This window comes from Pyxicephalus adspersus, chromosome 3 (assembly GCF_032062135.1).
Source record: "Pyxicephalus adspersus chromosome 3, UCB_Pads_2.0, whole genome shotgun sequence".
Lineage (NCBI taxonomy): Eukaryota > Metazoa > Chordata > Amphibia > Anura > Pyxicephalidae > Pyxicephalus > Pyxicephalus adspersus.
Window position 1 is genome coordinate 13,206,275 of NC_092860.1, and position 23,522 is coordinate 13,229,796.

The 23,522-nt window shown below is 40.6% G+C and overlaps 1 protein-coding gene across 2 annotated transcripts in view; it reads left to right on the plus strand.

Annotated features, from left to right (window-relative positions):
* The window catches only part of CPNE1 (copine 1), a 28,134-nt gene extending 11,688 nt beyond the window's left edge, over positions 1 to 16,446 (plus strand). The window contains exons 7-16 of one of the 2 annotated variants that reach the window (XM_072403646.1): positions 1,354 to 1,443; positions 3,116 to 3,211; positions 4,368 to 4,454; positions 5,906 to 5,965; positions 6,257 to 6,390; positions 7,580 to 7,634; positions 8,589 to 8,640; positions 9,718 to 9,851; positions 11,292 to 11,528; positions 12,131 to 16,446. In XM_072403646.1, the coding sequence (XP_072259747.1) occupies positions 1,354 to 1,443; positions 3,116 to 3,211; positions 4,368 to 4,454; positions 5,906 to 5,965; positions 6,257 to 6,390; positions 7,580 to 7,634; positions 8,589 to 8,640; positions 9,718 to 9,851; positions 11,292 to 11,528; positions 12,131 to 12,247 (1,062 nt within the window). In that variant the 3' untranslated portion in view covers positions 12,248 to 16,446. Of the gene's footprint in view, positions 1 to 1,353; positions 1,444 to 3,115; positions 3,212 to 3,256; positions 3,356 to 4,367; positions 4,455 to 5,905; positions 5,966 to 6,256; positions 6,391 to 7,579; positions 7,635 to 8,588; positions 8,641 to 9,717; positions 9,852 to 11,291; positions 11,529 to 12,130 lie in introns of both variants that reach the window. The other variant, XM_072403645.1, reaches the window with a different exon arrangement.
* Positions 16,447 to 23,522: the final 7,076 nt, after the last annotated feature.

Below are 23,522 nucleotides of genomic sequence, written 5' to 3' on the forward strand. Positions count from 1 at the left end.
CTGCCCCTAATTCTCGATCGCCAAGGTGATCAAAAATAAATGGAAGTGCAGAGCCTCCCGGGATACCTACGTCATGCATGCCAGGAGGCTCTTGACTGCTCCTTGGGCATCTCAGGGATGTGCAGAAGGAGCCTTTTTATCAGTACGGCAAAAAATTGCCAATCTCGCACCTGCGCAGTGCCAGATGTGACGTAGGAAGAAAGAGAGGAGAAGATGTTGGCGTTGGGCCACATTCATTAAAAAAAATGTTTTTATAGCAATTGTTTATGGATCAGAAACTTGTAACTGTCAATAGTGGATCCAACAAAGTAACCAAAAAATGAAGGGGTGCTGAGATGTTCCTGGCTTTGCCCCCTTCCAGTTGAAATAGAAAAATGAGTGTGGGGGCATATGATAGCCTAATATCTTAGTATGTCTCTGTTCGAATATCCTAAAACTGTTTTTTCTTTTGGTGAGACGCTATGATGGCAGAGTCAGAAGCAAGTTTCACGTCGTCAGAGTTACAGGCCGTCATGAAGTTTTTGTTTCTCCAGGGAAAGTCAGCAAAGGACATTCACACAGAGATGTCACAAACACTGGGGGGGATATGTCCTTCCTTTCCCTGGAGAAATAAAAACTTAATGACGGCCTGCAACTCCAACAATGTGAAACTTGCTTGTGCCTCTGCCATCATAGCGTCTCGCCAAAAGAAAAAACAGTTTTAAGAATTACAAGGACCTGATATTTGCACAGTTACATACTAAGATATTGGGCTGTTTTATGCCCCCACACTCATTTTTCTATTTCATCTGGAAGGGGGCAAAGCCAGGAAATTCTCAGCACCCCCTCGTAGATCTAAAATACAAATTGTATCCTATATACAATGCCTACACACCAATCTATGTGTACAGGCAAATCTGAGAGGCCCCACACTGGGCTTGTTTAATCTCAATTACCTTTCTTTCTCAGAAGGAAGCAATTACATTTCAAAAGAAATAGTGTTGGAATGATTAGAATGTGGAATGTTTTTGGCATTCCCTCTGTTTTTTTTATAAAACAATTTCTCACCTATGTGGAAAGAATTCCAGGGGAGTTGAAAATATCTGTTATATGCTAATACAAATCAGTGAACATGAAAAACAATAATTTTGGGTAAATATGTAACAAATAAGGTTTATTTACCTTTGCAGTGCTGTTAGATTGATTACTGATAATAATTTACCATGTTCTCTAACATTCTCCCTGCTGTAAACTGGAAATGTTAACAAGGATCAGCATGGCTCGGGGTTATCTTTATTGTACTGAACACCTTTAAGCTCATGTTGTTGAGGATATAGTATTGTGTTATAAATTGTGTGTTCTGTGTTCCTGCAGGTGGTGAAGAACAATCTGAATCCTTGCTGGAAGAAGTTTAGTGTTCCCTTGCAGAGTTTATGCGGAGGTGACTTAAATAAACCCATCAAGGTAAGGAGTGAGCTTGTGTCCGGCAGGATGCCATCTCAGAGTTGTGATTCTGAAGAGGGCATTTCCCGTAACTTTGGAAGAAGATCAGAAATAATAGCTAACATGTTTTTCCCATGGCAGGAGTACTATGGAACTAATCTAAAAATGACCTAATAACGCACCTATAACGTGTTTGTGCAGGTGAAGCAACAAACTCCCTTAAAGCTGCCATTTATTCTGCTCTATTATGCCTTTCTTAGTTGCCTCTTCCCTCATCAGCATGCTAATTCCATGTTTAAAAAAAAAATTGTATTTTAATTACATACAATATATACTTCTCAATGCAGTGCAGGCAGATCATATTGTGAGAGATCTGTACAAAACTCCCCTTCCAACCACTTCTATTCAACTGAATGGCAGCGTTTAGGAGCCATTTGTGCACACATTTGCAGGTGGATATCATTTGGAGCGTCGCAGAGTAGTTCCTGAAACCGACAAGTTGCTTCTGGCAGCATTGTTGCTTTTTCTTCTTCTAAAAGGAGGACGGCCTCACAACTACACCTAACTGCATGACAAAGTAGTTGTTAAATGCTGTAATCAACACACACAGTAGTTGAATAAGGGTGCCATTAGCCACTCGGAACCACATATAAATAGGACCTTGTAAAAGTATATTGAATGAGAAGATTTTTTTTGCTTTAGAAAATATTTATACTTGGGTATGAACAATCAACTTGTGCAAGAGGTTTTGTATGTGACACACTATTTAAATGTCATTTTTTAAAAATCTGTTTTCATTGGTCAGTTTGATGCATGTTGTGATGAATTCAAATATTTTAATTTCTGATGACTGGTTGTCTCGTTGGGCAGGACTTCCCTATTGTTGGCTGTGCTGAAACAGTGGGGCCAACCTCTTCCTAGAGACCACATGGTCAATGCATTGGCATTCGTCATGTGATCCATGGAAGCCCAGAAGTGATCTCCACTGTGAGATGGCAAACAATTGGTACATAGCTTGCTAGAAAGGATGAAGCTGGTTTGTAGCAGAAAATCATACAATGCATCAAACTGATTCATAAGTTAACTGCTTCTAACGTGAAATATGTTCTTCAAAGGGAATTTGTCAGGAAGGTTGCTATTCATCACAGCCACATCTCCATCCACATCTGAGGGCTTCCTCAGCCTGACCTGTTTAAATAAGGTTGGTTCCAAGGCAGAGTTGTACATTATTATAATTAACCAGGGTTTATATAGCGCCAACAAATTACGCAGCACAGTACATTAAATAGGGGTTGCCTATTTATGACAGACAGATACAGTGACGCAGGAGGAGGAGAGGACCTTTCCCCAAAGAGCTTACAATCTAGAAGATAGATAATTATTAAACAGGATTTATATAGCGCCAACATGTTGCGCAGCGCTGCACACTAAACAGGGGTTGCAAATGATCGACGGATACAAACAGTGACACAGGAGGAGGGGAGGACCCGGCCACGAAGAGCTTACAATCTACAGTGCGCCTGCCTTGGAACTAACACCTCATCTGGTAGTTGGGCAGTAACAGCCTCCAGCAATGGATTGGAGCCTTAGCTGTGATAGTGAATCGCCATGCTTGTGGTTTGTTTTGAAGAATTCCAGAATGTAATCAAAAACTTTTCATGTGTGTGGGCTTCTGTATCTGTTTTGATGTCAGGTCTCAGTTAGCGATCACGATGACAGCTCCAGCTGCGATCTTATAGGAGAATTCGAATGCATCACTTCCAAGCTGCTGGGAGCTCAGGAGCAGCCGGTGAGCCCTATACCCTTTTCTCACTGCGTGCCTCTCTTTCTCTAGGTTCATTGTACAGATTATGATAGCGATGGCTCTCATGACTTAATAGGGATATTTGAGACTAACTTGTCTCAGATGCAGAAAGCAGAAGGAGGTTCTCCGGTGAGCTCTCTTTAATGTTTTTTTTTATCAACAATCGCATATACTACTTATCTCCTTCTCTGCTATGGATGCATCCAGGGCTGGATTAAGCCAAGATAGGCCATTGCCTATGGGGACAGGGTTTCCAGGGGAAGACACACAGCCTTCCAAACCTTTGACAACAATAAGGTAAAGGCATGCCCTATTTTTGCATTTGTTAGTCTAGGTCAGTCTTTTTCAATCAGAGTACCTCCAGAGGCTGCTAGGAAGATCTCCATCCTGGCAGTGCCTACATTACATATATTTTAGCAGAGCAAATCATGTAGCACATATTACCTCTTCTCATAGGTATGTTACCACTAGAACCAAAGAATTTCTTATCTGCGCACCATTGTAAGGGGACATCCATCCCACTGGCCACATACATAGTGGGACACGTTCCACTGAGCACAAATGGAAAGGGCCTTTGTTTTACTGAGCACCAATGTTACCCAGGCTTTTTTTCCAATGACCACCAATGTATAGGGATGCTACAATGTTCACTATGTGTGTATAGGCTGTATATTGCACAGGGGTTCCCTAAAACCTGAAAATGATTTCATAGCTTCCTCCATGATATTAAGGTTGAGAAAGGCTGACCTATGTATATTGCTGCAGAGTAGGCATCACTCTTCTAAGCTGTCCATACCCAACCTTGGTGAGCCTTGTCTGGCTGTGCCTTCAGATCTTGTGGTTCTAAGGCTTCCCTGCCAACTAAAGTAGGAGAAAAGCAACACAAGACAAGGGGTAAGGGAGCGGCGGGATGGGAGAAAATATTCCAGCCTTGGGTGCATCACACTGGCTAATCACTGCACTGATTGCATGCTTGTTTGGCAAAGCCTAAGTCCCTCAAACCATTACTGCTGTTAATCACTGTAGATGGGGCTGGTTATGGTTGTGCATTAGTTCAATAAACCTTACTGAGATGCCTAAACCAGACCGCAATGATTGGGTAATGTTGGTGTTAAGTGTCTATGAACTGTGTTTTTAATAGGTGGAATTTGAATGTATTAATCCCCAAAAGAAGCAGAAGAAGAAAGGTTACAAGAACTCTGGGGTTGTCCGTGTCAAATCTTGTAAAGTAAGTTGTGTTTTTTTTTTTTTCTGTAAATACATTTACTTATAAAGTGTATTGGTTTCTGTGTTTAGAACAAATTGTAAAAATGTTACAACCTTTTGTAGACTTTTACTATTAGTGATTCCTCTGGAAAGTTTCAGGAATTCGAATCACTGTCAAACTACCATGGACCAGTCATATTGCTGAGGGACACACTAGTGCAGTATTTCTCAACCAGGGTTCCTCTAAAGCAGGGGTTTTAGACTCTGGCCTGGGGGCCAAATCTGGCCTCCAACGTCCTTTTTTTTTTGGCCCCCAAAGGAATCCTAAATATGAACTGCAGCTGGCCCGCCGCTGCATTGAAATAGTGCCATAACTACAATTCCCGGCATCACTCGCATCTATAGACCAGCTGGCTCTCTGCCTATACGTGGCCCCGCATTGGACTGTTTAATAGACGCAAATAATGCGGGGAATTTTAGTAGCGACGCTATTTCAATAAAGAGGGAGTTTCAGCAGCTGGCCACTCATAAGATTTAGCTCCTCATTGGCCGCGTCTGGAATTTCCAGCACTCCCCTCAGATGTACATTTCCTTGCTACTCCAAGGCATGGACTTGAATGGTTGGATTTTCCCAGAAGGATATTATTATTTTTGGTAGCCTGTGCAAAAAGGTTACCATAAGAGGCATAAGATTTTTTTTCCTAAATGTTTTTCCTAAAAAATTTATGCCTTTTAATCTACTATAAGCTTTTTCCAGATTGAATGTGAACAAAACCTCTTTGTTTCAACATGAAAAGTGTTTATATCTAATGAGAAGGAAATTTTTCCTCAAATTTTTTTTTTAATAAATTTCAAGGTTGTCCTGCGACTTTGTCTAAGTTTTTAATTTTGACCCTTGTGTATTTGAGTTTGACACTCCTGCTCTAGAAATGGCTAGGTGGTCAATTTGGGGGAACAATTTGTCCCTCTCAGGTCAGTTTAGTGACACCAATGATCTTTTTGGCTGTTTGTATGGGTGACAATCTTAACACTTTAAGAGGCATTCTTGCTACTGACTGCACACTAATGTGGTGTTAGTTGTGGATATAGTAATTATAGAAGGGTTCTATGAATACCTGAAGGTTATTTCAATGGTTCCCCATATTAAAAAAAGCAGATAAACACTGCACTAGTGTCTGGATGTTGCTATTATATCACTAAGCTATTCTATTGGTGATACTATAGACCAGCAATATCATTATGGGCCTCCGGTCTTTGGGTGAAAGTAGGGACTAACTAATCATTCAGTGTTACTAGAAACAAGATAGTCTCTGCATACTGCTATTAGTAATCTCACCAAGGAACAATATAGTCTGCCAGTGCTACTTGGGACAAGTTAGTCACAAGGAAAGCTATGTTTCAAATTGTCATTATCTTTCTGTACAATATTTTTATTATGACTCATATATTAATATCTGATTGTTCTCTATTTAGATAGATGTTGAGTATTCATTCCTGGACTATGTGATGGGTGGCTGCCAAATTAGCTTCACTGTAAGTAACAGTCTAGAAACATTTACAAAGTTTAGGTCTTATGTGTGTATGTACTTCTATAATTAGTAAAAAAAACATTAATAAAAATTTAGAAATAAACTGTATTAAGAACAATAGAAACTTAATGTGCGTGTATGTATATGTGTGCACAATATGTTGGCTATCATTTTTATTGGCTACGTGCTAATATGGCTTCTATTCAGTCTGTTTTATTCATGTAAAGAACTCTAATGTGTAATATGTCCACATCTGATGAAAATGGCAGTAATGCATAATAACTGATCGTTTCAGGTTGGCATAGACTTCACTGGTTCCAATGGAGATCCAAAATCACCTGACTCTCTCCATTATATTAGCCCAAATGGAGTCAATGAATACCTGACTGCCATCTGGTGCGTGGGGAATGTAGTCCAGGACTATGATACGTAAGTACATTGTGATGAATTTACTTTTTAGGAAGCAAAGGATGACTAATATAACAACATGAAGCATCAATATGCAAAGCAAAATTTACTGTTCAGTGAATTCAAAACTCCAGTTTGGGTCAGGTCACCCGTTTTATGGTAGATCATGGAGCGTTAGCTGGGTAGTTTCTTCAATCACCATATTCAGTTGGTGGGATCCCTGTCTCTGTACACCTTACCTGCCTATTATGAGAGGCTCCTGCTATGAATAATGTAATTGTTACATTTGGAACCCACAAAGGTTAACCAGAATATCCAAAATTCCCAGGTGGACAGGAACAGAGATGGGGAAAAATGGCAGATACTTCTGTTTGAGAATCTAAGTCCTTTAAGAACCCAGGGGTGTTCCCAGCTCACCATGACTTCTCCTTCTTAACTTCCAAAAAACACTTTTTGTCAGCTTGTCCACAATAAATATATTTAAATGCCCATCGAATCCTAAATTGTCCTCTTCCACATCTCCACTTTACTGTTATGTGCTCTGTCCCATCTTCACTCTGGAGTATGTGCCAGGTTCAAATCTTGACCAGGACACTATCTGCATGGAGTTTGCAGCTTCTCTCCGTGTTTGCGTGGGTTTCCTCCAGGTACTCCGGTTTCCTCCCACATTCCAAAAAACATGCCGTTAATTGTTAATTGGCTTCCCCTCAAAATTACCTTAGATTGTAATAAAGACATATGATTGAGGTAGACATTAGATTGTGAGCTTCTTTGAGGGACAGCTAGTGACATGACTATGGACTTTGTACAGCGCTGCGTAATATGATGGTGCTAATACTGGATAATAATAATGTTGAGGGCTACATAGTTCTCCATAGGCAAGGAATGCAGAAGTGCCTAAATATACAAAAGCCAAGTTTTTAAACAATAATGTAGTTGTGTAACCAGAAGTGGGGAGGAAGCTGATGATTGGAAGCCTTCATTATACTATCATTATCTACCGGTAGTTAAAATATAACTAGTGTAGTAGCATGGTGCTCCAATCATTTATAAAAAGGTAATTACTAACAAAAGCTTAAACCTCTGCTGGATATCCATAGATTACATCATAACAGCCTCAGCCTTCTCTCTTCCTGCATCATTCTACTTTAAATTTATAGTTTGTTTATACTAATAGCTACTTTTATATTTTTCTATTTTATTTCCTCAGGGACAAACTGTTCCCAGCATTTGGATTTGGTGCTCAGGTTCCTCCCAATTGGCAGGTAAGACAGAGTGGTACATGTGAGGCCAATCTGCTAAGGTGTTGAAAATCCTAAAGCAATACATTCATTTACATGTGACTAGATAACTGGAGTTAATATTCACACAGATTGTGTAAGGATTCTCAACTCCTATAGTAAGGCTATGTACACACATGCAAAAATTGTTGTTGGAAAGGATCTTTCACAATCCTTTCCAACGACTGCACGATGCATGAACGAGTGCTGTACATACAGTCCTGTTCTGCATTATGGAGAGGGGAGGGGGAGAACGATGGAGCGGCACCCTGCTGCGCTCTCTCCATCGGGCGATGGATGGCGAGCACTGTGCACACGCAAGATTCTCATCCGATATCAGCTCTCAGCCGATTATCGGACGAGAACCATTGCACATGTGTACCTAGCCTAAGTTTGCTAGTGCAAACCTTGTCATTGCCAAAAGCTGTGAAATTGATACTGTGTGGTTGATGTAGCCCAAATGTGTCAAAGTTAAGGCTAGGTACACACGTGTTGCTCAACGATTATTCATGGTCATTTTGAAGGATCGTATAGTTCACAATTATGTACATGCTGTAATGATATGATTGTTCAAATATAATCCACCAATATGAAATTGGTGGATATATAATGTACACACACTAGATACGATTGTTTGAATGATGCAGGAACTGACGTGTACCGCAGAACCATCCATGATCACTGAACGACCTTACACACAATAGATAGACAACGATTGTTGCCCAAACGGATCGGCCAGAACGGTCATTCATTTCTAATGACATTCCTCAATTATCAGCGTCGCTGGCCTGTCGTTGTTCACTTTTTTGTTTAATTGGCAGCTAGTGTTGGTACCCCTTCTTGCATGGGTTCCAGCTAAACAAAATCTACTTGACAAGGGCTTATAGCCTTTCTGCAGAGTTTCTATAAATATAACCATAAAATGTTTTGTACTTACAGGTGTCCCATGAATTCGCCTTAAACTTCAATCCAACTAATCCATACTGCTCAGGTAAGATGTCACAAGACACCCAATACACTACTACATTTCTCATAGGCCTTTTTCATTCTGACTTTTTGTGTCAAGTCTGTTATGTGTAAAAAATAATAATATTAAAAGCATATAGCGGATGTAAAAGGATTGCATTTCATGCAAAGGAAATATCTCTGTTAAAAAAAGAAAATGCTTATGTGGTGAGAGTTCAGCCAAGCACATCCAATTTTGTGACTAACGTTACAAAGTCTCAGCACTATGTAAGCTGTGCACCCAAATATTCAGGCAGGGCACACTAGTATTGTCTATGGTCTACCTGCAGCTACCTGTTTGGCACTGTAACTCCGTGTCGCCATTTTGGATTAGGTTTTTGCTTTCTGATGACTGGTGAGCAGACACTTGGAGAATGGGGGGAAAGGTGGAGATTCTTAAAAGCAAATAACTATAGAATAATGGAGTGGAAGCATGGAGATTATTGCACAACAGAGGCCCACCATGGATGGGGGGGGGGTATTTTGGCCCCAATTAAGAGAGCTTGTCTTATACAATGCTGGATCTTTTAAACATGAGAGAGGGGGCCCAGGACATTTACCTAGTACGGGGCCCAGAAATTTCTGATGGCTGTCCTGGCTTCCTCTCTAGCCAGAAGAGTGAGAATTACAGTAGTGACCTCACTCAAATCTGCCCCAAATTTCTTGAGTCCAGCAGTCACGGAGCCTTAGGTCTCATACTGCAGATATACAATTAGGGGACTGTAGCCACAGGAGTACCTACACACTGTCACATACCTCAAAGGGCACTGCTATTTTTTGAAGGATTTTGGTGCAAGGCCATAATCTGCTTTCTCCTGTCTGGACAAGGAGTGATGGCAAATCTCTGTTGGAGGATGCTGACAGCATCCATATACTTTTCAAGAATGGTTATACCCTTTAACCATTTATTAATGAAACCCAATGACAATTGCCCCCTTCATTACTTCTGATGCAAGTGCACTGACAGGGAGCCAGGTGAAATCTCCTCAGAGGGAAAGCAAAAGTATTTGGCTGAACTGGAATTTAAGAAAGTTTATGTGCAATCCTACTTCTTCCCTTACAGGTGTACAAGGCATTGTGGATGCATACCGCCAGGCCCTCCCACAGGTCCGCCTGTATGGCCCAACAAACTTTTCCCCCATTATCAATCATGTTATCAGGTTTGCAGCAGCTGCAGCACAACAGAAGACGGCAGCTGTAAGTATTCTGTGTGGGAATAACAGTCGGTCAATAATCTTCCTATGACTGCATAGAATAGTTAGCTAATTGCACAAATCTGTCAATGGATTATATGGGTATGACTTGCAGGTTATGGTTGCCTGACCAAATTGTTTAAACAAAAGCCAATATTCTTCTGCGTATGTCCTAATTCTGCAGATAAATCGTCTCAAAAAGGAAATCCTTCATTTTTGAAGAGGATTGATTTCCTGGTTCCCCTTTGTAGCTTTCACTGGTTCCTCCTGCTGATCTGCACAACACTAATATTTCTGCGGGCAGCACCGTGGCTATGATATTAGGGCCCTGATTTTTTTAAAGCTCTCCAAGGCTGGAGAGAATATGCTTTCATTAGTGAAGCTGGAATGGATCTGGTCCTGAATTAAAAACATTTGCTAACAAATAGCTAATGCATTTTAGGAAATCCATTCCAGGTTTGCTGGATCACCCAGCTTCACTGATGAAAGTGAATTCTCTCCAGCCTTGGAGGGCTTTAAAAAATCAGGGCCTAGCACTCTGGCCTTTGCTGCGCTGGGTCCTAGATTTAAATCTCACCCAGCACACTATCTACATAGAGTTTGTAGGTTCTCTCCGTGTCTGTGTGGGTTTCCTTCCACATTCCAAAAACATGGTTAGGTTTATAAGCTTCCCCCAAAAATTGTCCTTAGACTATTATTGACATAAGACTTTGGTAGGAACATTAGATTGTGACCTCCTTTTGAGGGACAGCTAGTGACATGACTATAGACTTTGTAAAGCGCTGCGTAATGTGTTGGCGCTATATAAATGCTGTATAATAATAATCTTGCAAAGAATGGAGGCTGAAGGGGGGACCTAGGGGATCGATGATCCATGAAATGTCACTTTAGTGTGGATTTTATCAGAATTTCCAGTATATCTGCATAAGATTCAAATCACATATGTATCAGGACACACCTGCCAAGGACATCGGTCTAAAAGGCCACTTTACCTCTCATTGTGGGAGAGAGTTTCTCTCACTTCCTGTTGTGTTTATGGGCCAAGATGTAAAAGGGAAATCTCTAGAATGGGAAACAGATGCCATAAAACTCTGAGGTTAAATCATTCCCTACTTAAATGAAGAAGATCGAGTTCAGCCTTTAGATCAGTGTTTCTCAACCTTTTTAACACAGGGAATCTCCGTGGAAAAACTTTCAGGTCCTCAGGGAACTCCTTCTATATTTGCTATACCCAGAGTAGTGATCAGTAGGAAGAATTCCTTTTAGACTGTTGGCCTTTGGGAAGAATATCGCCCTTAGATAGCCAAATAAATCATTGGTACTAGTTACACTGACCTGAGAGTCACATACTGTTCATTGCTTGAGGAACCCCGGTTGAAAAACTGCTTGAGTCATACAGTACCGAAATGTCCTTCTAACCTTGTTGTCTCTTCTACATTTGCAGCAATATTTTGTTCTTCTCATCATCACCGATGGAGAGATTACAGATCTTAATGATACCAGGAACGCCATCGTCCAGGCCTCCAAACTACCCTTGTCCATCATTATTATTGGGGTGGGAAATGCTGACTTTAAGGCCATGGAATTCCTGGATGGTGACAATGGAGTTTTGAAGGCCTCCAGTGGGGAAGCGGCTGCCAGAGATATTGTGCAGTTTGTGCCATTCCGACAGTTCCAGAATGTAAGTCGACCAATTGTTTTGTGTTGAAAGATGACAGCATAGTCAGTAATGCAAGGAAAGTGAGGGTAATAATGAGGATTTGAGGATGAATGAAAAAAATTTCAAGATACTGTGTGAATTGCAGTTTGCAAACCTGTTGCCTAAGAATTAAATATAAATATATATCATCAGTAAGTGTTTATTTCAAACAGTTTAGAATGTTCAACTTACAATGTTTAACTTACTTAAAAGACTTTGGGCCTGATTAAAGCTCAAAGGGATCGCAGAAGACAGACTATCATGGCAGAGTCATCTAACAAACCAAAATTGTCTATTATTTGGCTCATATTTTTAATCCAGAACCAGATCCATTCCAAATTTGCTGGATCACCCAGGTTTTCTATCATTACAGTGTATCTTCTTGAAGCGTTTTAGGAAACCAGGCTCTTGTGTAAATATATAATAAATAAAACCTTCATTTTTTTTTAATATAAACCACTGCTGCTCTTCATCCTATTGCTGCAGTATGGGTTTGTCAATAGCATAGTAAATGCCTGGGCTTCTCATAGTCCATTCTGTTGTAAATTTCCCATTAACCTAAAATTTCTTGATTTATTTTCCAGGCACCTAGAGAAGCTCTCACTCAGGCTGTTCTTGCCGAGGTCCCTAAACAGCTGGTCTCCTATTTCAAACTATTGGGACAACCACCCGTCAACCCCCCACAGCAGAAGACCGCCTAGATGAAAAGAGCAACTTCCCCATATGTGGTGCTGCTACAACATGACCTACAGAAGACACATCTCTCCCTTCTTTTACTCTCATAGACTTCACTATTCCCTATTCCAGTGTGTAGAGTACTGGATCTTTCTTTTTTTAATGGAACCCCTGGTGACAGCCACCTAAAATCACATGGTCCACATCACTAAGGCTATCTTCATGTATATGTGTCAGTTAGGTAATAAGTTAGGTTAATAAGTGTTAAGTTAAAATCTTGTTTGGGGTGTTTATTAGCAAAACAAATATATTATAGGACATTTTAAAGCACCACATGCAAACACTGTGATATGAAGGTAGCCTTGTAAAAGATATGGAAATTCAATTTATATACATATTCCCAAACTGTAGCTATGTAGTAAAACAAACCCCCACTGACCTGTGTAGCAGCAGGTATTGTGGATCAATTAATCAGCACTGGTTCACAAGAGAAGAGAAGCCGTTAAAGTCTATTCTCACCACATAACTGATACTGAGAAAAGTAACTGGCTCTAAATTTTTCTCCACACTGCCTGCAGCTACCTAGGTCAGGGAGGGTTAGTTTTACAACTTGTTTATTATATATATATATATGTCCATAGTCTGCCACAGTCCTACTTTAGGGTGAATCTGTGTTTTGCATTGTAACCCCTCCCCTTGCAAATACCTTCTCTTCCCTTTTATGCAGCTTTCTTTCCCCTGTAGCGCATAGTAATATCTTGGTGGGGTATGGAGAACATGTCATCCTCTCCACTCTCTCCTATAATATGCTGGTTGCTTGAATGGGCATTCACCACAACTGAATGTTGTCAGGTAGATAGGTAAAGATAGGTAACCCCAACGTGACGTGGAGGTTACACAGGACTTCTTCTCCTCTGAATGAAGTGACAGGTAGATGTAAGGTAAATATAAGTTGCTGGGAGGGGACTGCATTTAGGAGAACCTGTTGCTTTTTGTCCTGCATGGGAGCACACATTCACTTTGCTTTAGACTTTGTCCTTTCTATAAACTGCATTTTCTTTTTCTTTATGTAGACAGAGATCTTAAATACCAATTTGTGATCTTTATCCAGTACTTACCATCTTTGTGGTTATTTAATATGGACTGTCAAGGTGCAGTATGCGTAAACTTATAGCAGTGATATTTCATTGTCCTTATTATCCAATCACCAAGAACCAACCCTTTTTGCTATTGCATACTGTAATTTGCACATTCTTATTAAATGTCCCTTTTGCTAGATATAGCTAAGCTGGTATATGGATGTAGGTATTAGTAATAGGTCAGTAGCACAAAATGCACAATCTGCATTCTTATTATTAAATAATTACAATAAGATCACAACATTTCACCTAATAATTGTTATTTGATGTATCTGATTGCACAATCCATTAAAAGAGTAAAGCGCAGTCACCCGCAGCAGACAATCTTTATGACTAATAATTATATTAACCAAAATCAGGTTGCTTTTGCTTTTTGTACAATAACAGCCTCTCACCTTTCCTTTTCAGTAGCCTCATATTTTCTATGCAATTGTAAAGCTGTCTATTCTGTGTGTTGTACTGTAATACCACCACCCTCATGTGTACTACAATTATACATAGGTGGTATTATCATAGTGACCTTATATATGGCAATTTTTAAATGATATATATTATCACAAAAATAGCCAAGATCAAGAAAATCTATTGCTACATTTGAATTATTGGTCAATTTGCTCATTTTTGGTTTATGGCCAGTGAAGCAAGCAACTTTATTCTGAGCACGATTGTCAGGATGATGCTTGGCACAGCCAAGTATTGGAGGACGCTTTGCTCTACTACTGGAATCATTATACGTTCCAGGGCTAACGTATGTCTATGCATGATTCAGTAGTGAGGAAACACCTTCACTGAGTTGGGCAAGGGCAGCCCTCCGTCCTTAACGGAAGTGTTGGAAATCACGGTAAATGGTTGCTTGACCAGTCTGCTTGCATCTATGTATCTTCGCCCCCCCTCCAGTGGATGAGTAATATATAATGGTCTGTACTGTACACACCTATGCCACAAAGCTATGCACTTAATAAATAATTCAATGATTCTTTTATAGTAGTTTGCAGTGCCTGGGTTTTTCTCAGAATGGCTAGCGTAGGGAATGGTAAAAATCTTGGTCTTGTGTTCATTTCTAATTGTTCTGCTGAATCGTTTTCCTATTCCTGCTTCGGTGTTGGTTTTAGAAAGGACGTGAGGGAGCAAAATGGCATTTGTAGAGGGGTTGGAACCTGTCTGGGTTTCAAAATACTTATGTGTTGTCTGCCCTAGTGACACATTTCCCCCACTTTTTCCCTCCAGGTGAAATCTCCAGGTGACACCAGTTGCATTCTTTACCCATTTTATCCTAAACCAATCAGAAATGTTTTTTTTAAAGCGGTGTTTCACCACTCGGGTTCATCCAGAGTTTGCTAGGGGGGTTCCTTGAGCAATGAGCAATTTGTGACTCCAAGGTCAGTTTAACTGACACCAATGATCTCTTTGGTTATCGGTAAGGGTAACATTCTTCCCAATGGCCACCATGCTAATATAACATGAGCTGTGGATGTAGTAATTATACAAGGGGTTACCCAAAGACCTAAAAGTTATTTCAAGGGTTCCCCAATGTTAAAAAGGTCGGGAGAGTCTTGAGTTAAAATATTCAATTAAGGTCATGAGCAATGAGAATGTTGCCAGTACTGACCATCATGTGATCATCTAGTTCCCTCGGCTGTTATTCCGCCCTCTTGGCTCACTGATTTGAGTTGCTGACCCCGAATTAATATGCAAGACACTTGTACATTTAAAAGTTCCGTCTGTGGTGGGCCAGCAACAAGGTTCTCACTGGTTGCCTCCATGTATATCTCATGACTAAATGTTAATTTAAGAATGATGAAAGTAACCGGTGCCTTTTTGCAAAGCATTTGTTTTAGGATCATTGAAATTAAGCCGATCTTATTACAGCGCTGCTCACTTTGCTGTGCATTAGCTTCTTTTAGAAGTGCCTTTTATTTTTATACTTTGCAGGGTTAACCAATGCCACACTTGGTTGCTCAGTGCCTTTTCCCTATAAATGCCAATGCTGCTTTGTCCTCTGCATACAGTTGCAGCCTTTATTAGTGGAGCTTTGGCCAAATGTTATTTTTTTTTATTAGTGGCCAGGTTTAGATTGCCTTATACATTATAGTAAAGGTTTTCCTAACTTCCTGTCCCAGTGACACCCTTTGCTGTGAGCCTCGTATTCCTTGCATTTGGTATTGTTTGGATCTCCTAGAGATAGGCAGTGACACTGAATCCCATGTGAATTCTCGTGATGTATTTCACTATAAAGCATATGAATGAGCTGCCAGCAAATATCCATAGCTGAGACGGGGCGATCAAATCCTTTCTCCACTTTATCTCAAAAATCAATAATTCTATGCTGTGTAATGTAAATCATTTAATCCTATTTTTATACTTTTTGCCAAAAATGACCTAATTTGTAGTCCCCCCCCTTGTACCTTGGAAATCTGTTGATAACGTTACAGCTTCTTCTTTCACAGGTCAGTAGCGTTCTTCTGTAACTTAAAGGGAGAGTCCACCCAAGACCAATGTGCACCAAGTAAGTACTGCTAGAATAAACCAACCATTGGTCTATTAGATATTTTCCAGATCTCTTTGAAATTTCTGAGTTTTTGCATCCTGCTTCCATGGGTATATTTAATAAACCGTGCAAAGGGCAAACCACTGAATGCAAAGTGCAGCTACTAACAGCAACCAATCAGATCTGTCAATCAGTTCTGTATGGATGCCACAGGCTCTGCACTTCTGCAGGATAACCCTATAATTCTATCTGACCTTCCCCAGGCATTGTATGTTGAAGACCAGAGAAGCTAATAGGCAGCCAGCATTCATCCACGTTGCTTTTGGGTGGACAACCCCTTTAGTTTTGCAATTCCTTGCTGGAGTATGTTATCCTATGGATCTTGTGTCAGGTCTTCTTCCTATAAGATCAGGTCTATTCATCTTGCTGTTGTGATAAAAGCAGATTACCATAATCTTTTTTGTGACTGCTGTGTGAATATTAACCATTATGATTACATACACTTACAACATTTTCCATGTGTCATTTTTTTGTTAGACTTATGTTCATATGGTGTATTTTTTTCATAGAAATTCTGTAATAAAATGTATGCAAATGATTAAGTGGTGTTTTGTGGATTTATATGGACGTATATAGAAAGTGTTGTTTTTTCTATTTATAACTGAGAGCAGATATCTTTGCTGCACACACCTTGGCCTGTGGCATTCATATAGGCTGGGGTGCAGTGTGTACCTGACTGAAGCTCCAGGAGGGAGAACAGGTCATGTGACCTTCTATCACTCGTTCTCATAACTCTGTTCAATGGTGCAGAGGAAGATCTGTGATTGAAAAGGAGCAAGTCATGTGATGTCATGCCCAGCGATGTAGAAGATGGAGGTATGGTAGGTATAATTCTAACTTTACAGGTTTGTCTTTCACCTACCTATTCAGGTAGTCCCAGGGTTACATACAAGATAGAGACTGTAAGTTTGTTTGTAAGTTGAATTTGTATGTAAGTCGGAACAGGTACATTATTTTAATAAATGCAATTAGGACAGATGTTTTTCTCCACATATTATTAAGTGTCAGTTACTGTATAAAATCTTCACTGAGAGTTAATCACAAACAAAGAAAAAAAAATTCAACTTCTGGACCAAGCTGTGCTTTGATATGCAAAAAGAAACAACTGCAGAGTTTGTCATTAAAGAGTTACAAGAGGCTGCAGGACAGCAAAAGACTTCTTCTGCAAGTCATGCAAACTGCCCCCTCCCCCTATCAAGCCTCCATCCTGCACATGAATGAGCAGGGAAGCCCCGTTCGTATCTAGGAGTTGTCCGGATGTCGGATGTCCTTAATTCAGAGACTACCTGTAGTTGGTGAGGATATTATAAGAATGAGGAGAGCTTTAATGGACCTTACATTATACTGGAGACCCCAAACAGAGGTCTAAATTGAAGGGTGTGTGCCATAGTCACATGATCAGTTAAAAAATGCATTTTAGTGTCCCTATAGATTTGTAATAAATTCAGGCCAGTAAATCACAAGAGATAAAATTCAAAATTCTGGCCGTCTGGTCTCAATGTTTTACTGGCCTGAAAAAATATGCCAAACATAATGGGCCATGGTTGGTGACTTTGAAAGATCCTGTGACAGCCAGAAAATTTCATTTATAAAATGCAACAATAGCTCATATTGCTCCCATGAAAGCTGTCATTTAAGGTGAAACTCCATCCATACCCATAAGGGAGTTTTTCATATTTCCTTGTTGTGTCATTTGCTCAGGAATTAGGAAACTTTCCCATTGCGGTCACAGCAATAAAAACCCGACCATCAATTTGCATTTGTATTTTACTCTCTTACTGTGAAGTTTATGATTATACAGTACTGTGTGGCTGATTAATAATATAGTAGAACATAAAATTTCCAAAGGGATTATTCACTGTGCAACATGCTCAAACTCTCTTGGTAAATCAGACTCTGTTTTAAATCAGAGCCTGATTTATTAAAGCTCTCCAAGGCTGGAGTGGATACACTTTCATCAGTGAAGCTGGGTGATCCAGCAAACCTGATTTGAAAACATTTGCTAACAAATAGCAGCACGGTGGCTCAGGGGTTAGCACTCCGGCCTTTGCAGCGCTAGGTCCTAGGTTCGAATCCCAGCCAGGACACTATCTGCATGGAGTTTGCAGGTTCTCCCCGTGTCTGTGTGGGTTTTCTCCGGGTACTCCGGTTTCCTCCCACACCCCAAAAACATGCAATAGGATTAATTGGCTATGGACATGACTATGGACTTTGTACAGCGCTGCGTAATATGATGGCGCTATATAAATACTGTATAAAAAAAAAAAAAAATAGCAAATTACTTTTATGAAATCAATTCTGTGGGGCAGCACGGTGGCTCTCTGACCTTTTGCAGCGCTAGGTCCCAAGTTCGAATCTCGGCCAGGACACTATCTGCATAGAGTTTGCCGCTTCTTCCCGTGACGGCGTGGGTTCCTCCGGATACTCTGGTTTCCTCCCACATCCCAAAAACATGCAGTGAGGTTAATTGGCTTCCCCCCAAAAAAATTGACCTTAGACTGTATAAAATGACATATGACCATGGTAGGGACATTAGATTGTGAGCCCTTTTGAGGGACAGTTAGTGACATGACTATGGACTTTGTACAGCGCTGCGTAATATGATGGCACTATATAAATACTGTGTAATAATAATAATGTAAAACTGCAATTTCCTACTGTAGTCTTACATGTTTGCATGCGACCTTCTAGACTGGCCACTAGATGGTGCTGCTCTTCAGCAGCACTGCAAGAAGTACAAGCATTGCAATCTCATATCACCCATTTTTATGGGATCCGAGGGGAGCCTATCAACACTAAGAAGGTAAAGAACCCTGCCACGCCACAATTATATGAACCAGTATATACAATTTCAAAAATGTAAATTTTTTTAAACTTTACTTTTCTATTAAACAGGATTTATATAGCGCCAATATATTATGCAGCGCTGTAGAATAAATAGGGGATGCAAATGACAGACTGATACAGACAGTGACACTGGAGGAGACGACCCTACCCCGAAGAGCTTACAATCTAGGAGACCAATTGACACCATTTAGAGCTAGAATAAGAAAGCCAATGGTCTCCTCTTCTGGATCTGTGTTGCAGACTGTAAAATCATATGGGCAAATCAGATTTTCTGTATTACATGCTAACTGGGGGATAGAGCAGAAAGACTACCTAATCAGCATGCAGCTGCCCCTTCCCTGGCCAATCACAGGCTGGGAGGTGACTTTGTAGCAGATAAATCTATTCCCATATATATTATAAAAAAATAAGCATAAATAAATGTAAAACTGACCGAGCCAAACTGCATATTAAGTCCCTTACCCAAGCACTGAATTCACAGGCTCGTACCCTGAGCAAACCTTGGCGTGTCCACTTGTGTGAGAGTTACCTGCTGTTTGCCAACACTCAGCTCTCTGGGTGTGATGTTCGAAAGGACTTAAAAGTATAAAAGTAAATCTGTGTGCAAAGGCAAAAGCTGGAACTGACCTGAGTGCTGAGTTCCCTTATTCCATATTTACTAAGCGGAGGTAATGTAGACAAATCTCATCGTCTGGTTCATCCATAGAAGCTGAAAATACAACTTCAGCCTTTAATTGCTGCCTAAGCCTACATTAGGGAGATTTTATCTCACTTCCTGTCTTGGTGACAAAGTTGTCTCCTGGGTAAATGTAACTTTTAACCTCTACCAGGATCTCCAAGGAGACATCCAACAGATGCTGTTTTGTTGCATGCTGGGGTACTCCAGGTCCTTTCATTGCTGGTGTGTCCTATCAGAGTTTTAGGGAAACCCTATAACATACAGAATGGTGGGAAAAGTTGCAGAATGCAGCTAGAAGTGTGCAGAAAATACAAGATGTGTCTCAAAGTGAGCATAAGAGTGAAGATTGCATTTAAAATTTCATTAAAGTCAAATCATATACTTAATACCTGTGGCTACAATTCATGCTTCATTCAGAATGTCTTCATTTGTAGCCACCATCCATCCATTTGTAACTCCCCCATCCATCATCCCACAACCTGCCCATTGCCCCGAGCTTGCAATGCATTCAGCATACATGGTCCGTGGCCCTGGCCGGTTTGGGGGGTGCACCAGCCAGACTACCAAAATTTTCTCTCAGACCACAGGTTGGGGTCCGCTGGAATAGAGAACATTTGGGATGAGTTCGAATGGGAGAATTGCGTGTGTGCAACACACAAATCTGCAGCAACTGTATTATGCTACCATGTCAATATGAACCAAAGTCCCCAATGAATGTTTCTAGTCCCTTGTAAGATCTATGCCATGAACAATAATGGCACGTCTGAAGCTAGGTGTACCTAATAAAGTGGCCGGTGAGTGTATATTACCCCTAAAGGATTTCTTGTTACTGCTTATTGATTGATTGATATTGATGATGTGAGGACATCATCAGGATCACCATTAGACATTTTTGGGTCCCATACTAGGTAAACTTCCTGGATCCCTATGTCTAAAAGTTCCAGCATTGCAGAAGTCATACCCTTTTGCTTGGGACACAGAAGTACCCCTTGTCCCCCCCTAATGGCAGCCCTGAGTATTACACAAGTATTTCCCGGTTCTGCATATGAGATCATTTTATTGCCTCATATCCTTTATTCTGGTGACCCCGCCATCCTGCAATCTGCCTCAGTTTACCTTCTAGGCATGGCAAGGCTCCTGAGTTACATTTCAACCAGCTCACCGATGAGGACAAATGAATTCTCCCTTCACCATAAAAGACAAACCTGTACACAATGAGTCACTCAATCAGTCAAATACGTGAGATTGCAGAGGATTATACAGAAAAGGCGCAGGAATTTACCCCAACGTCACCGGCTCTGCTAGAGGAAATAACTTTTCATGCTGGATATCAAATAATAGAATGTATCCAAGGCACACACTTGTTTTGGGAGTTGGGGGTACAAATAGTTTTATTGTGTTAGGGAGAATTCCCCTCACTTTCTGCTTTGGATATCTTTCTATCTTTCCACTATCCACTGGGGGAATCTGCTCTTATTCACTGCATGAATACAAAGAATGTACCCTGGTGCTTCAGTAACCTCTATGTGCCCCGGTGACCCCGTTCTCCAACATGCCCTTTGTGCCCCATAGACCCCATATTAGAGGAAACCAATTCTGGTCAAGTGACCCCCCATACCCCCGCAACTCTTTGCGCCCACATGAGCCCATACACCAGCACTTCTTTGTCTTCTAGTGACCCCCTACTCCAGCAGCCATTGTGCACCTTTGTGAATACAAAAAAAGTACCCCGCTAACCCAATTCTACAACATGCCCTTTGTGACCTATAGACTCCATACTAGGGGAAACCCATTTAGCTCCAATGATCCCCATATTCCATAAACCCACTGTGCTCCAGAGACCCCATACACCAGCAACCCTTTTGCTTCAGTAATCCCATACTCCAGCAACCCTCCCTGCTCCAGTGACCCCATACATCAGCAATTCCTTATCTCCATGTGACCCCATACTCCATCAACCCTCTGTGCTCCAGTGACCCCATACACCAGTAACCCTCTGTGCTGCAGTGACCCCATACTCCAGCAACCCTTTGTGCTCCAGTGACCCCATACACCAGTTGTGCTTCAGTGACCCCATGCAGTAGCAATTCATTGTTTCCAGTGACCCCATACTCCAACAGTTCTTGTTCTCCAATGACCCCATACTCCAACATCCTTTGTGCTGCAGTGACCCCATACTCCAGCAACCATCTGTGCTTCTGTGACCCCATACTCCAGCAACCCTTTGTGCTCCAGTGACCCCATACACCAGTAACCCTCTGTGCTTCAGTGACCCCATACTCCAACAACATGTTGTGCTCCAGTACCCCATACTCCAGCAATTGTTTGTCTTCCAGTGACCCCATTCTCAGCAACCGTTGTGCTCCAGTGACCCCATACTCCAGCAATTCTTTGTCTTCCACTGACCCCCCATACTTCAGCAACCATTTTTATTCCTTTTTTCCAGTAGATGCATATTTGCATGAAAAAGCTTTGTTTTTTTCAGCTTTCAGCTTTGGATTTACAGTCACATCTTCTTCCTGGTGAAAAATCTGTATTCTCCCTCAGAGAAGGAACTCAAGAGAATGTTATTTTATCTTTTCTGGGCATTAAATGTCAACCATCTTCAGGGAAGTGACCATGGTGCAGGACGGATTACTTTAAAATGTTATTGTTATTTTTTGACACACACCTTTACAAATATACAGCCAAAGCTTTGGGATAGAGTAGGAAAGGGTTAAACCTTATTTTCTGTCTTGTGTGTACAGCAATTTCCTATCTACTTCCCGCCCCAGGAACACAACAGGAAGTGAGAATAAATTGCCCCCCAGAATACATATCTCCATTTAAATCTTTTTTCCATTTTTGGATTGATTGGACTTGAATTGTAGACCACAATGATTATTAGTACAAAACATTCCAAATTGACATATATTACATTGGAAAATGTATGAATCTGCTTTTACTCGGGTTTTATATTTTTTAGTGAATAAATCCAATGTGAAAAATGTGTGAAAGCCAGGTGAATTAAGGTGAATCTTCAATGAAAATCTTTATAAATGGATCCATGGGTAATAGATCCTTTGGAGCACTGAGATAATATACCAAGGCAACTGATCCCTACACCTTCTATGGAGTCTCATCAATACCACACCAATATTGTCAAAGTACATACCCTGCCATGGCATAGGAGAGCTCCACATTTAATTTTAGACCTTGGAACAATGATTTCACTTTTTATACATTTTTCTCTTATTCTTTGATTATCATTTTTTGCTTATTTTTGAAAACTTAAAACAGTCACCAGTGTTATAAACATTATTAATATTAATATTAATAATAATAAACAGGATTTATATAGCACCAACATATTACACAGCGCTGTACATTAATTAGGGGTTACAAATTACAGACAGATACAGACAGTTACACAGGAGGAGAGGACCCTGCCCCGAAGAGCTTACAATCTAGGAGGTGGGGGGAGTAACACACATAGGAGGGGAAATATGTAGTGGGGGGAAGTAATGACGGTTTTAAAGACAGAATAAAATTTTAAATTAAATCTGAACTCCAGATAAATTGCTTAATCTATAAATTTAAAATATGTGAAAATATGTATTTTTCTGCCCAAAAAATCTGCAACACAGCCTGGTCACCTCCCTGCCCTCATCTACCATTGGACGGTGAAGGAGAAGCGGCTGAACTGCAATACGTCACCACTCGATCATTCTGCTCTCTCCTCCAATCAGAAGGTTGCTTGGCAGCACATGTGCCATGCTACACCACTGATTGGCTCCAAGCCCGACCCCTCTTTTTGCAAGTCCTGCTTTACAAGCTAATATAAGAGAAAGGTGTTATATTTTTAAAATACATTTATTATTAGTTTATTTGTGATTATTATATTTTGTATTTATTTTGACCAGGGAGTCACCAAAGATTTTTCTAGAAGGCAATAGATGGCAGCTTGTGCTCAGATCTCAGTGATGTGATAAGATTCCTCATACATCTGTGTGTTTAAGGAAACAATTTGAGGCGGGCGGGCGGCCTGGACTGAGGTGTGTGGAACCTGCTCAGCAAGTATGCAGTGTAATGCAGAACCTGTAGATCTA